Source organism: Pongo pygmaeus, chromosome 7, assembly GCF_028885625.2.
Source record: "Pongo pygmaeus isolate AG05252 chromosome 7, NHGRI_mPonPyg2-v2.0_pri, whole genome shotgun sequence".
In the NCBI taxonomy this organism is placed as follows: domain Eukaryota; kingdom Metazoa; phylum Chordata; class Mammalia; order Primates; family Hominidae; genus Pongo; species Pongo pygmaeus.
Genome location: NC_072380.2, coordinates 153,647,810 through 153,663,172, shown reverse-complemented (window position 1 = coordinate 153,663,172; position 15,363 = coordinate 153,647,810). Strand labels below are relative to the sequence as shown.

The 15,363-nt window shown below is 38.3% G+C and overlaps 1 protein-coding gene across 20 annotated transcripts in view; it reads left to right on the top strand.

Moving 5' to 3' along the window:
• Window positions 1-15,363, top strand: part of PTK2 (protein tyrosine kinase 2) — a 349,963-nt gene that overhangs the window by 240,538 nt on the left and 94,062 nt on the right. For 14 of the 20 annotated variants that reach the window (XM_063669126.1, XM_063669125.1, XM_063669137.1 and 11 more), the window contains 3 exons: window positions 3,684-3,740; window positions 5,611-5,631; window positions 6,741-6,838. In XM_063669126.1, coding sequence (XP_063525196.1) covers window positions 3,684-3,740; window positions 5,611-5,631; window positions 6,741-6,838 — 176 coding nt within the window. Of the gene's footprint in view, window positions 1-3,666; window positions 3,741-5,610; window positions 5,632-6,740; window positions 6,839-15,363 lie in introns of those variants that run through there. The other 6 variants (XM_063669127.1, XM_063669128.1, XM_063669121.1 and 3 more) reach the window with 2 other exon arrangements.

The following is a 15,363-nucleotide window of genomic DNA, read 5'->3' as shown; positions in this document are numbered from 1 at the left end:
TTCTGTTTTCCTTAAACTATGTTAAACTATGTGGAGGGCCTAGGAAGTTTCAGGCTGGACTCCAATTTTTTAGGGCCCTTGAGTATGTAAAAATACCTGTCATATCAGTGTAATACTATCTTACAATCCTAAAAGCCAGGAAAGAAAAGCAAAATACAGCCAAATCAATGTCAAGAATTCTTGAGAAGGCCGGGTACAGTGGCTCCTGCCTGTATTTTCAGCATTCTGGGATTATACTTGAGCCCAGGAGTTCGAGACCAGCATGGGCAACATGGCAAAACCCCATCTCTACAAAACGTACAAAAAATTAGCAGGCATGGTGGCGCGTGCCTGTAGTCCCAGCTATTTGGGAGGCTGAGTTGGGAGGATCACTTGAGCCCAGGAGGTGAAGGCTGCAGTGAGTCAAGATTGCACCACTGTACTCCACCCTAGGCGACAGAGCAAGAACCTGTCTTCAAAAAAAAAAAAAAGGAATTCTTAGAAATGTACACCAGATATTACCACTTGAAAACTCATATGTAGAAGGTTATAAACTTTTGCAGATCATGTACCTGCAACATTGTTGATTTTACTCCATGAATTCTCTATTCACATTGCATCATAGTACACACACCTGCACTCCAAATATAAGTAATTCCCAGACAGCTTTGATACATCCCCAGAGATTTTATATACAATTCATACAGCTAAAAAAAAAAAAGAAAGAAATTTACAGGTTTTCTCTTGTGATTGTATGAATTAATTGAAATGTATGCAACATGATACTTTCCACAATATGTGCTAGCCTGATATATATTAGCCTATTTATTTTACTCCTTCACAATTATTTTAGAGGTTGGTATCTCTACTGAGGATTATATAAAATGAGACAGTCCTTGAAGGACTGCTGTCAAACCAAAAAGATTGGCTGAGAGTATCAGCACACAGGAATCCTAAATCCTCAACTGCCAGGTCCCTTTCAGAGAGCCCTCAGAAGAAGCAAAACAATAAGAGGAGCTACTGTTGCTGGATGATCTGTTATGTGTAGGGCACATCTCAACTTTCTGTTGTGTCTCCTGTAATCCTCATAACAATGCTACAAGGTGGATGATGTTATTTTACCCGCGAGGGCACAGATGAAGCATTGCCAGGTGAAGTGACTTTCCAAAGCTCAAGCAGTTTTCCCCAAATGGGCTTGTGTATTTTGTCACATGTATTGCAGCTCTACCATTCACTTCTGCGCTGCTTCACACAGATTAAATCCTTTGCCTCAGTTTCTTAGGGCTATAGCGTTCCTTTACTGATTGCTGCAGTGCATTCATTCTTTTGGTTTAGCATGTGTTTCTTGAGAGACCTTCTCTGTGCTAGGCACTGTTTTAGCTGCTGAGGACACAGTGTTGAGCAAGATACATGAAGGTTCCACTCTGGTGGCTGTTCCATTCTAGAGAGGTGGGCATACAGTTCACAGGAAACAAAATTATATCAGGTTGTTATAGGTAATGAGGAAAATGAGTCAGGGAACATGATTAAGAACAGTGGGATGGGGGCAGATTAGTTTGAGGAGAGGTATCTGAATAGGTGGCTAAAACCAGAATTGGCTCTAGGCCAGCATAAGCTTTGGTGCATGGTAAAGCCCTCAGTTGGAGGTCACTGCCACTGGTGTTAGCAGCAGCTTTATGCCCTTCTTCATTAAGGCAGTAGACAACTGTCACCTGATAGACTTGGGCTCTGAACAGGCTTTTAATGAACCTTTGCAGCCATATGAAGCTGTGATGAAAAGTGCAAAACATCTGCTTAGTAACACCATGAGCTACGTGCAGGGTTGTAGAGACTTTTCAGCAGTTTGGATAACAGGGCAGCTGGGGAAGGGAAGCAGAGGTGCAGAGTTTGAGTGGCTCTCTCTCTCCCAAAATCCTGCTGCAGCAGGGCCAACTCATGTGCTTTACTTCTAAAGGCACGTGCTTTATATGAAAGGAAGCAGTGAGGGTGCTAGGGCTGTTGTATGGAAAGGCAGCTTTAGTTGCATTCATTTTCTGAGGAGAGCATCACAAAGTCGAGCGTGTTAAACTATGGAATCAAAAGAGAAATGATTGCAAATGGCCATTTGTGTGGCTTCTGTTGCCTTAGCTGTTAGAGTAGATTCCTCCTCTGCTTAGTCTTCTTTGTTGCAAGTGTGTTAGCAGCTTCCTTCCATCCCCAAATTTTCTTTCACAGGGTGTTTTGATAAGCCATCTTATACAGAAGCAGAGCTATAGGCCTACAGATGCCAATTTACTGTTCTTAGTATTCGCTGAAAACAGATTAAGAGGGAGAAATACAGAAATAAAAGAATGTATGATTTGGAGTCTATTAAAACTTTTTTAATCTTGTGAGTATCCTTATAAACGTATAAGAATAATACAGATTATCTACCTGTCATATAGGACTTAGGAATAGTTTACAAATAATAACTGTCTTAAAGAGAATTGATTTATTGGTGTTATAATCTGCTTCCCCAACTTTTTTTTTTTTTTACTGTAATCACTTTTAATGATGATTACATAATAAGAAGTGAATTCTTCCACTTGTAGATTTGATCTCAGTCATTACCGTAGATGTGGAATGATTGATATCCCAGTAACTGTAAACCATATATATTCTCTATTTTCTTTGAATTCTACACCTTTAATATCTGAATGCAGTGATAAGGCGTCACAGAAGAAAGAACTTGTAGCTTTTAGTTTCATTGGTGTTAAACAAGGATGCTAGGTCAAAATATCAAAATAGAGCTCTTTGGAAATGATGCATCACAAAGTCCTGTCCCTGCTTTACTGACTCACAAGAATGGCCCAGCAGTTAAAATCCTTATACATGGAGCAGCTGAAGGTTTTCCTTTTTCCAGAAAGAGAAAAAAAGACAAGGCTGAAGTGATTTTTTCAGTATAGTTGTTACCTCATGAGTGACTGTTTTCTTCAGATGAGTATTTTTAAATTTCCCATTAATATAGTGGTGGACTTTTAAGTTGGTGTATTACCCAAAAAGAGTAGGCAGATACATTGGAACTTCTTGATGTGATCTCAAAAAACCTCATTTTAATATGCTGCTTATTCTCCTTTTTTTCTTTATAGATCTACTCTTTTGACATTAATGCCTAAAATATCTGAGTTTAAAAGTTAGGAAACAAATTCCTGTTGCATTTCTCAACCCTGAGCAAATGGAATGAATTAGCACAGTTAATCTCAAAAATTGGGCTGCCATTTATTTTCTAAAGGTTCCGTTCAGATTATGCTGTCAAGTCTAATTGTTAATAAAATCAGATACTGTGTTTTGTAGATACCAGTCTTATTTGGAGAAAGCCCAGTAGACAACTGTAGTTTTAAACATGTATTTGGTGTAGTTGAGGAAGAGCTTTGCGGTTGGTAGATTGGTTAATTTGAAGCATATACATAGTTGTTTCATGTCGTTCTGTTTTTGACAAGAGCTTTCTGTGTTAGCCCTGTTTGCTCTCCGATAAACAAGTCTGTGTATTATAACGTATTGGACAATGATGTCACTTTTATTTCCATAAATGACTCATGTGTGAGCAAAATTTGAGTAATAGTGTTTTAAGAATATTTCAGCGTAGTAGAGGATTTAAGCAGATCGCTTTGCCTATTTTAATTATATGAAATACCAGGAGGTCAGATGTTTAACCTCTTTCAACATATCTGTTTCTTTTCCTGCAGAAACAGATGATTATGCTGAGATTATAGATGAAGAAGATACTTACACCATGCCCTCAAGTAAGTAAACTTCTGATTTTGTTCTTGCTCAGACTTGACAGATGCCTCCTTGCATTTAAAAGTTATTGATACTTATTGTCTTTTTAGAGCCATTTTTAATACTTCCTTGGGTGCTGAACAGAAATATTCTTTTCAACCTTTACCAGTCTATATTACTTAACATATGCCCACTCTCTAAGGTCAGAAGCCTAAAACTCAAATATCTGTAATAATTTTTAGTTACAGGATTTTTGTAATCTTGTTCTCTGGTTCTATCATAATAGAACCTTTATTGATTAGGGTATTTTCTGTCTGTAGAAAATTAGTATTATTGGTTAAGTATATATGTGAATGTCTGTGTATATACATACACAATATATATATACACATATATGTATAATACACATACATACACACACATGTATAACCCATACTTTCACACACATATATTCAAAGATTTGCATTTTCCCCCTTGAAATTGTTTATTCTTTGTTGCCATTGACTAACCAATACAAATAGCTTGTAACCATCGTCAGTCTGTACGCCTCAGGGATGGGAGGTGTGGGGAGAGAAACAGAACTCTTAAAGGACCTTCATACAGCCTGGAAATGTCAAGATTCTGCTTCTCTCTGTGATGTGCAGCTTGGTGATTAAGGAAAATCTTGAAGCCCCAGGTCTCATGTTGGAGTGTATAGTCTCCAGATCTTGAATTAGATAAACTCTTGAAATTTCATTTGCAAAAAAAAATTTATTTCTTAATTTCATTTTCTTATGTTTTTAATGTTCCACACAGTACTGACTTGAGTATAAAAAAAAAAATTAAACCTGCCTTTTAAAGAGTCTTCAGAAGTCTTAGAAATTAACTCAAAATCTGAATGTCCCGATTTCAATAGAGCTATATATATTTGTAAAATAAATGTTATAGGTGCCTTATTCTATTGTATAAATATTCTTGTAAATATTCTTATTTGGATTTTCTGTATACATTGAGGAAGCATTACCAGGATGAAGAGAAACAACCCAGTATTGCCTTTCAAGTGTGCATTGTGCCCTGTGGACCCATGTCCCCTTTCAGGAGCTTCTTGACTAGAGAGTTATTCAAAAGAGGCCAGAGCTGAAACTTGTGTGTACATTTTGATTGCCAGTATCAGTTTGGAAAAATGTTTAAACTTAGGTTTAACTTTTTGGCATGGTGGCTCACATCTGTAATCTCAGCACAGAGATGTAATGTCTCCTTTGGGAGACAGAGGCGGGAGAATTGTTTGAGTCTAAGAGTACGTTACCAACCTAGGTGACATAACAAGATCCTGTCTCTACCAAAAACAAAATAAATTAGGCAGGCGTGGTAGCATGCACCTGTTGTTTCAGCTACTCAGGAGGCTAAGGCGTGAGGATTGCTTGAGCCTGTGAGGTCGAGGCTGCAGTGAGCCCTGATTGCACAACTGCACTTTGGCCTGGGCAACAGAGTGAGACCCTGTCTCAGAAAAACAAAAAAAGAAAAAAAAACCACCAAAACACTTGTTTACTTTTTTGATTAGCCATATAGTCACTTGTACATTCCTGCAGATAATCCAGTTTTTATTTGTATATTTATTATTTATAGTTGAGCAGTAAATGTCCAACATGGCTTTCATCCATACCTGACAAAAATAAGTTATAGGAACTCGATGAGATAGGAACTTAAAAGCATTGTTTAACTAACATTGAGTTAACTTGAAGATATTTAGTTTTTACTTGTATTTAGTTCTTTAAAATTCATATTTGTGCTTAAAATATTTTAAAAATTAAGTATTATTGAAATATTCTCTTCAAGTTTGTGTTGTTAACCTAATTGCTGTTAGTTATTTCTAAGCAAGGTCTTCAATTTTTTTCTCTCTTAATTGCGATACAGAAAGCTATGGAATAGATGAAGGTAACAGGATTCCTTTAAATTAACTGCATTTGCTTGCAATTGCAACCTATGGAGTGATATGGGATGTTTCAGTTTTTGGTTAACTTATTTTTAAACTATTTGTCATTGGTTTACTCATACTGTTAAATCAATGGAACTACTAGCTAAAGTGATTTTAAAGAGGAAAATAACTATCTAAATTTTGGGTTGGATGTTCTGTGTTTATAATTTGATAAACCAGGGAGAACATGTAAAAATATTTGGCTCTTGGTGTATTTCGTTGGTGATTACACTAGTGGAATATATATGCGAAAACCTATGGAGATGAGTTTCTTACCTGAAATAAATCAAAATACCAAGTAGCTAAATGGGTTATAATTGAATCTATCACATTCCTAATGGGCATTTTCTTTCCATGTGCCTCAAAAACCTACTGAATAATCGATTTTGTATATTACAATAACAGTATATTAATTTGAGGCACATAGTCTCGAAAGTATAAAGTATTTATGATTTATAATGTTGATATGTCCAACCTTGATTCTGAGTCATCTAATTTTGAAATTAGTTTTGAGAAACTACCTCTTTAAACTCTTTTAGCTCCATGAGTAATATAGAGATAGGATTATCATGAAGTGGAAAACTCTTAAACTTTCAAAACATAAAGTTTACTTATGATATAATTTTATGTTGTGTCCATATTTACAAACTGTAGTTATTTGTAAAATAATTGCTTTAATAACTGTGCTTTTATAGCCTTCATATATTAATACCTAAACTAATAGTTCTTAATAGTTAAGCATATAATTTAATAGTTGGGGCAATTATTTAGAAAACTATCAAATAGATATAAAATAAATCAGTAATTTAAAAACTCCTGGGAACAACATGAAAAATATCTACCTTTAGTAGAACTCATTGTTTCGGTAGTTCTTCTAATACCATAACTAATTACATGAATTCCTATTAAAATATTGTTTAAAGAGAATTCCACTGTGTTAAAAGCATTTTCATAGATTGATGTGCCACAGATGAAATTTTACTTATGGATGATCAAGAAATACGTCAAGTGTTATTTCTACATTTGGAATATCTTACTTAGGTATTGATGTGTGGATTATGTTTTACAGCCAGGGATTATGAGATTCAAAGAGAAAGAATAGAACTTGGACGATGTATTGGAGAAGGCCAATTTGGAGATGTACATCAAGGCGTTTATATGAGTCCAGTAAGTCTTTTAAGACTACCAAACAACTAGACTAATTTTGACTATTTAAGTTTAAATTGCTTTTGTTTGTCTTCATGAGTCCTTAGTTCTTCTAGGTATTAATATTTACAGGTGTCTTTTATAGAGCTCTTCATAAATGTCAACTTATACTTGGCATATTCAGAAACCAAAAAATGGCAACATTAGCTCCTACAAGGCCGGGCCTGTCTTTTATTCATTTTAATCTTTCAGCCTTTGTCATCAGTAATAGTTTTTATAGGTGACTGTTCTTTGGATGGAGTTAGCAAATCAGATGAGAGTGAGAAACAGCCAGTATACCTGTTCACCCGCATTTTTGAGAAAGAAATGTTAATTTGCCCCAGTTTACCCTCCGGAAAAGATCAATAAATTTTAAAAATGATTGCTTTAATAATAGCTTGATGAGGTATCATTTGCTTGCTGTGAAGTTCACTCTTTTGAAGTGTACAATTCAGTGCTTTTCAGTATATTCACAAAGTTGTGCAGCTATCACCACTGTCAATTGGAACATTTTCTTCACCTCAAAAAGAAACTTTATACCCATTAACAGTCACTTCCCATTCCACCCTTCCCCAGCCTTTGGCAGCCACTCATCCACTTTCTGTATGTATAGATTTGTATATTCTGGACGTTTTGTATAAATGAAACATATACTATATGGGTTTTTTATTATTGGCTTCTTTCACTTAGCATAATATTTTTAAGGTTCATCCATGTTGCAGTATGTGTTAGTACTTCATTCCTTTTTATTGCCAAATAATACTCTTTTGTATAGATATAGACCACCTTTTGTTTATCCATTCATCAGTTGATGAATATTTGGGTTGTTTCCACTTTTTGACTATTAAAATGTTTCTGTGAACATTCATAAATGAGTTTTTCTGTGGATATATATATATATGTATATATATGTGTGTGTGTATATATATGTGTGTGTATATGTGTGTGTGTGTGTATATATATATTTTTGTTGTTGTTGTTGTTTGTTTGTTTTGGTGAGACGGAGTCTTGCTCTGTCGCCAGGCTGGAGTGCAGTGGTGTGTTCTCAGCTTACTGCAACCTCCGCCTTCCAGGTTCAAGTGATTCTTCTGCCTCAGCCTCCTGAGCAGCTGGGACTACAGGCGCGCTCCACCACGCCCAGCTAATTTTTGTTTTTTTTTTAGTAGAGACGGGGTTTCACCATGTTGGCCAGGATGGTCTCGATCTCTTGACCTTGTGATCCGCCTGCCTCGGCCTCCCAAAGTGCTGGGATTACAGGTGTGAGCCATCGTGCCTGGCCCTGGATATATGTTTTTAGTTCTCTTAGTGGAATTGCTTCATCATATGGTAACTATTTGTGTGTGTGTGTGTGTGTGTGTGTGTGTGTGTGTGTGTGTGTTTATGTATGAGGGAGAGAGAGAGAGAGTCTTGCTCTGTCAGTCAGGCTGGAGTGCAGTGACGCAATCATGGCTCACCGTGGCCTCAACTTTCTGGACTCAAGTTATCCTCCCTCGTAACTAGGACTACAGGCAAGCACCACCACACATAGCTAATTTAATTTTTTTTTGTAGAGACAGCGCCTCTCTACATTTCCCAAGCTAGTCTCAAACTCCTGGACTCAGGTGATCCTCCTGTCTTGACCTCCCAAAGTGCTGGGATTGCAGGCATGAGCCACTGAGCCAGCCAACATTTTCTTTCTTTTTCTTTTTCTTTTTTTTTTTTTTTTTTAGGACAGGGTCTTACTCTGTCACCAAGGAAGTACAGTGGTACAATCATGGCTCTCTGCAGCCTCAACCTCCCAGGCTCAAGTGGTCCTCCCACCTCAGCCTACCAAGTAGCTGGGACTAGAAGTGTGTGCCATCATTCCCAGCTAATTATTTTATTTTTTTTAGAGACAGGGTCCCATGATGTTGCCCAGGCTGGAATGTTTAACTTTTTGATGAACTGCCAAAATGATTTCCAACACAGCTGTACCATTTTATATTACTAGCAGCAGCGTATAAGACTGCAAATCTCCACATTTTCACCAGCATTTGTTATTGCATGTCTTTTTAAATTAGATTGGTGATTTCTTAAATGACATTTTAGACTAATAGTACAAACATGTGCTGTGTGTAACGATGGGGATACTTTCTGACAAACGCATCATTAGGCGATTTCATGATCGTGCAAACATTACACGGTATACTTACACAAACTTAGATGGTCTAGCCTACTACACATCTAGGCTATATAATATAGCCTGTTGCTCCTAGGCTACAAACGTGTACGGCATGTTACTGTACTGAATACTGTGGGCAGTTGTAGCACATGGTATTTGCATATCTAAATATAGAAAAAGTACTGTAAAAATACAGTATAAAGTACAAAATAATGGTACACTCATATAGGGCACTTACCATGAATGGAGTTTGCAGGACTAGGAGTTACTCTGGGTGAGTAAATGTGGAGGCCTAGATTATGACTGTACACTACTATAGGCTATAAACACTGTACACTTTGGCTACATTAAATTTATCTTAAAAACTTTTTAATACTAAATTAACCTTAGGTTATTGTAACCTTTTTACATCATGAACCTTTTAAGCTTTTTTCTATTTAAATTTTTTTAACTTTTTAAACTTTTTTCTTAACTAAGACACAAACACATACATTAGGCTAGGCCTACACAGGGTCGAGATCATCCATATCACTGTCTTCGACCTCCACACCTTGTCCCACTGGAAGGTCCTCAGAGGCAGTAATGTGCATGGAGATGTCATCTCCTAGGGCAACAATGCCTCCTGGATACCTGCGAAAGGCCCTGCTTGAGGCTGTTTTACAGTTAACTAGTTTTTGTTTTGTTTTGTTTTGTTTTATAAGTAGAAGGGGCTGGTGCTGTGGCTCATGACTGTAATCTCAGCACTTTGGAGACTGAGGCAGGAAGATCACTCAAACCCAGGAGTTCAATACCAGCCTGGGCAACTTAGTAAGACCCTGTCTCAAACAAAAATTTAAAAATTAACCTGGCCTGGTGGCGCACACCTGTAGTCTCAGCTACTTGGGAGGCTGAGGGAAGATCACTTGAGCCCAGGAGGTCAAGGCTGCAATAAGTCTTGTTCACACCACTGCACTCCAGCCTGGACAACAGAGTGAGACTCTGCCTCTAAAAAATAAATAAGTAGGAGTACACTCTAAGATAACAATTAAAAGTGTAGTATATTAGAAAAAAAGAAAAACAAAGTGTGGTAAATACACAAACCTGTCACATGGTCGTTTATTATGATTATCATGTATTAATCACTGTACATAATTGTATGTACTATACTTTTATATGACTGGAGTACAGTAAATTTGTTTACACCAGCATCACCATGATCACATAAGAAATTTGATTTCTGTGATGTCACTAGGCAGTAGGAATTTTTCAGCTTCTTTATAATCTTATGAGACCACTGTAGTATATGTGGTCCATCATTGACCAAAATGTTACTTTGTGGCACGTGACATGCTTGCTCAAGAAACTGTCTTTGAACTAGAATAGTAGCAGGTGAACAGAGATGGCTCTAATAAAGTTACAGTAACAGAGAAAATTGACTCTTATTTTATACCCCTGCTTGGAAACTGCAAATGACCATTTTTTTCCTCAGTAACTCCGTGTTTACGCATTTTTTAATGTCCTTTACACGTGTACTAGTGATGCTCTGAGCATTACTTTTATAACCCAAAAGTTATGAAAGGGCTTTTTTTATCAAAGATAACAGATAATTGCCACCAGTAAACTAACCAAATTAGTTCAGTTTTGAAAGCCTTTACTCTTGTGCTTATATCAAATTATATAATTTGTTATGTATTTTTTGCTGTTTTTTACTCCTTTTTGAATTTTTTTAACTATGGGTGTATTATCTGTATTCCACAGTCTCTTAATTCTGCCCTTTGAGGCAAAGTGGAGTAGAAGGAGCAATGGATGCAAATTTAGTGAAAAACAAACAAACAAACAAATTTAGATCTGGCTCTGCCTCAGTTTGAGATTGGGGGAGATAAGGTGACTGCATTACTGGAAATTAACTAAATTATCTCTGAGCTTCCTATAATCTCCAAAATTCCTGATAGGTAAGCATTCTAAAGTTCCCAGAGTAACATGACTTAAACACAGCTAATAGCAGGGTTAGTGGACTTTATTTCATTCACTTTTAAAATACATAATCCATTTTAGTTGTGAAAATACAAGATAATTTTTTAAAATAGCCATAATCTAAATTTAATTTTTTTTTTTTTGAGACGGAGTCTCACTCTGTCGCCCAGGCTGGAGTGCAGTGGCGCGATCTCGGCTCAATGCAAGCTCCGCCTCCTGGGTTCACACCATTCTCCTGCCTCAGCCTCCCGAGTAGCTGGGACTACAAGCACCCACCACCACGCCTGGCTAATTTTTTGTATTTTTAGTAGAGACGGGGTTTCAACGGGTTAGCCAGGATGGTCTTGATCTCCTGACCTCATGATTCGCCTGCCTCAGCCTCCCAAAGTGCTGGGATTACAGGCATGAGCCACCGCGCCCAGCCTTTTTTTTTTTTTTTTTTTTTTGAGACAGAGTTTCGCTCTTGTTGCCCATGCTGGAGTGCAATGGTGCAATCTCAGCTCGCCGCAACCTCTGCCTCCTGGGTTCAAGCGATTCTTCTGCCCCAGCCTCCCAAGTAGCTGGGATTACAGGCATGTGCCACCACACCCGGCTAATTTTGTATTTTTAGTAGAGATGGGGTTTCTTCACGTTGTTCAGGCTGGTCTTGAACTCCTGACCTCAGGTGATCTGCCCATCTCGGCCTCCTGAAGTGCTGGGATTACAGGCGTGAGCCACTGCGCCTGGCCCATAATCTAATGTTTACTAAATGTTTGTTGAATGAATTCCAGTCCCCAAGGATTCACATTTTGTTAAATATCTTTTTTTTTTTTTTTTGAGATGGAGCCTTGCTCTGTTGCTCAGGCTGGAGTGCAGTGGTGTGATCTCCGATCACTGCAACCTCCGCCTCCTGGGTTCAGGCGATTCTCCTGCCTCAGCCTCCCGACTAGCTGGGATTACAGGCACACACCATCACACCCGGCTAGTTTTTGTATTTCTAGTAGAGACAGGGTTTCGCCATGTTGCTAGGCTTGTCTAAACTCCTGACCTCAAGTGACCCACCTGCCTCGGCCTCCCAGTGTGCTGGGATTACAGATGTGAGCCACCATGCCCGGCCTGTTAAATTTCTTTCTTGTGTATATTGTTTATGTTTGTTTTGTTTTTAATGTGGGAGTCTAATTTTATAGTGCAAAGCAGTCTGTTCATTTCTCTTAAGTTTCTATTATAAATCCTTTTTCTAGAACATGTTCTTTAGTATTCTATAAAATCAAATAATATTTTATCAAGCATTCTTGATAACTGGTCAAAATGTAACGTGGCATAAATTTCATGGGCAAGGACCAACCATTGGATACTTTATTTAAGATTCAGTTAATTCTTTGAGCAATTTTGTAATCATTTTCTGCTCTGTGACAGCTACTGTTTCTAGGTGGTGGGGGGATATAACTTAATTCTACCCAAGGCACAAGTTGACAAGCAAAAAAGACATACACTAAATCCCAGGAGGGTCTGAGAAAAACAATGCATGGAAAATGGGAGGTCAAGATGCTGTTCCACATGGGATGGTCAGAAAGAACTTCTGACAAGACGTGTTAGCAGAGCTTTGAAGTAAGACAGGGAGTGGAGCTTGAGCATTCTCATGGGGAAGCCTGTTCTAGGCAGAAGGAACAGCCAGTGCAAAGGCTATGAGGTGGGGCAGGACAGTACACCACCAGGAGGTCAGTGTGGCCGCAGAGTAGAGGGATAGGAAACAAAGGGAAGGCAAAAGGAAACCTTTTGGAGGCTAGGAGAGCCACCAGGGGGCATGTGTGGGGCTGTGTGAACCTTGAGGTAAGAATTTTGACCTTCATTCTGAGAGTCAGTAAACAGGAAGTTTATCTGATTGGCACACATTTTTTTCTTTATTAGGCAAGATTATCAGGCTTGTTTTTTCTTTTCTTCAAGCACCTGCTGATCACTGGCACATTCTCTCATTATTATTCCCAGCCTTAAAATCCATTATTAAATCTAATTTTCTCTTAATTCATCCTAGAATAGCTTTTTTCTACATTTATTTGTTAAGATATTTTAAACATCTACTAGCTGTTATTAATTCAGAGCCTAATCATGCATCCCTTGTCCAGGCATAGTGGCCACAGGGTGGTATTTTCATTGAACAATGAAAAACTTCTCTTTTCCCTAAATATTGCCTGTATTTTACAGAAGATTTTTAAAATCTATTTTGAGTAATTACCAATTAGTAACTTTTTAGTTTTTGGAAAAAACCCTTTGCACATGTTCTGGTCTTTTTGAACAGACCCATTCTCCAGCAGTCCGATCTCTGTAACTGGCCCTTATAACAGTTCAGCATTCCCCAGACCTCTGCTGTACACTTTAGGGGCCACTAGCCACATGTCCTATTCACCATACCGAAGGCTGAGCCTCATAATCTACTTATGTGTGGCATTTTGTATATTTGCCAGCTATGGAATGTTACGCTTAGCATTCATTTGAAACCCTAGGTCTTTAAAGAGCAGTATTACGTTTGCATTTCCTTAGACTGTCTTAATAAAGCACCATGCTTACTGAGTATTTGATTAGTTGACAGGATTAATGATGGTTTTAAGGTCTTATGGAAGATTTTGTTGCTCTGATCGTCTATAAAATGGACATTTTCTGTCAGTTGTACAGTATACCAACCATACAGTTTTCTCGTATACCTGTTACTTGCAGCCAGCCCCATATTTAGCTAGAAAAAGAATTCATGGTCATGGTCCTAAAGAAGTATACAGTCTAATTAAGGAAGACAAGACTAACTCATTCAAAGCAAAGTGGTTATATTTTAGCACAGATATGGTTAATGACTCTAAGGTTGTAAACTCAAACATTTAGTAGATAGGTATTCTGTGCTCTTGTTCACATTCTGTGTGAGCCAACTACTCTGTCCTCCAAGGGCCATGTCACCATTACCACCTGAACCCCTTCCTTGAGGCATCTGGCACATGGGCATGCCTCCTCCGGAGGTGAAGAAAGGGACTGCAGTCCCTGAGTCGATGATACAGTTCTCCTACCATTCAAATTTCTCTTGTTTGAAAATGTTTTATTTCCTGGAAACATAGAGTATACAATTAGTGTGAAGTCTAAAATAAATAAAGGTATTTAAGGTATTTTGAAAATATGCAACAGCTAACTTGTTAAGCAAAACACAATTTAAGGTATTTTTAAAATACGACACATCTAACTTATTAATGAGCACTTCATTTAAAAGAAAGATATTAATAGCATTAATTAATTCTACAGATCTTTACTGAGCATATAGTATGCATCAGTGCTATACTAATGGGGATTTTTTGACAAAACAGGCAAGTTACCTGCTGTCTTGTAACTTACATTTTAGTGATGGAGAATAGACAGTAGTTATGTAAATGACAGTATTATCTCTGTGTTATGTATAATTATAATATGTAAAATGATATAACGTGAAAGACAATAGTAAGTGTGCATAATGACTTTTTGGCTTTCAGAGCAACACATTTTCTTGGTTTGTCTCCTGCCTTCCTGGTCTCCTTTGACATTTTCCACTCTTCTCCCTGACCTCTTCATGTTGGAGAGCTTCAAAGCACAGTCCTTGGACCTCTCTCATCTCCCTTGGTGATTTCGTCCAGTCACATGGGCTAGGCTACTTCTGGATTTGTATGTCCAGTTCAGATTTCTTTCTTGAACGCCAGTCACAGTATCCTGCTGGTCACTTCACCTGTGTGACTTGGCTATCTTACTGACATCTCAAGCTTATTACATCCCAAGCCGAGCTTCTGATCTTCCCCTTCCATCTTGTCAGTTTTTCTGGTCAAAAAGCTGAACTTGACTCTCTCACACCTGCATCATGAGCCACCTTTGCCCTAGCTTCAGAGTATAGCCAGAAACTCAGCCCTTCTCTCCACCTCCACTGCTACCATGTTTGTCCAAGCCACCATCACCTGTCACCTGGGGTACTGTGGTAGCTACCCGCAGAACTCCCTGTGTCTCTAACCTTGCCTCTGTGCAGCCATTTCTCAGTACCACAGCAGAATGCTCCTTCAAAATTTTGGGTCAGGCCATGGTACTCCAATGTCCAAACCCTAGCTTGGCTCTACATTTCACTTGAGTAAAAGGCGCATCTTTCTATTGGCCTTGAAGGCCCTGTGTGGTCTGACCCCTCCTTTCCTCTCTGACTCTCATCTTCACCCTCCTACCTTCCACTCTCTGTGCCAGCCTCACTGGCTTGCTCATGTTCCTTGAGCACGCTGTGCACTGTTCCCTGCTGTTCCTTAGCCAGCTCCCTCTCCTTCCTCCTTTAGTTTTTTTGCTCTTGTCTCATCTGCTCAGTGAGGTCCCCCTCATACAGCAGCCAGCCTCCATCCCTGTCTCCATATCCTGATCTGCTCTCTCCCTTTTCTGTAACATGGTTACCTTCTAA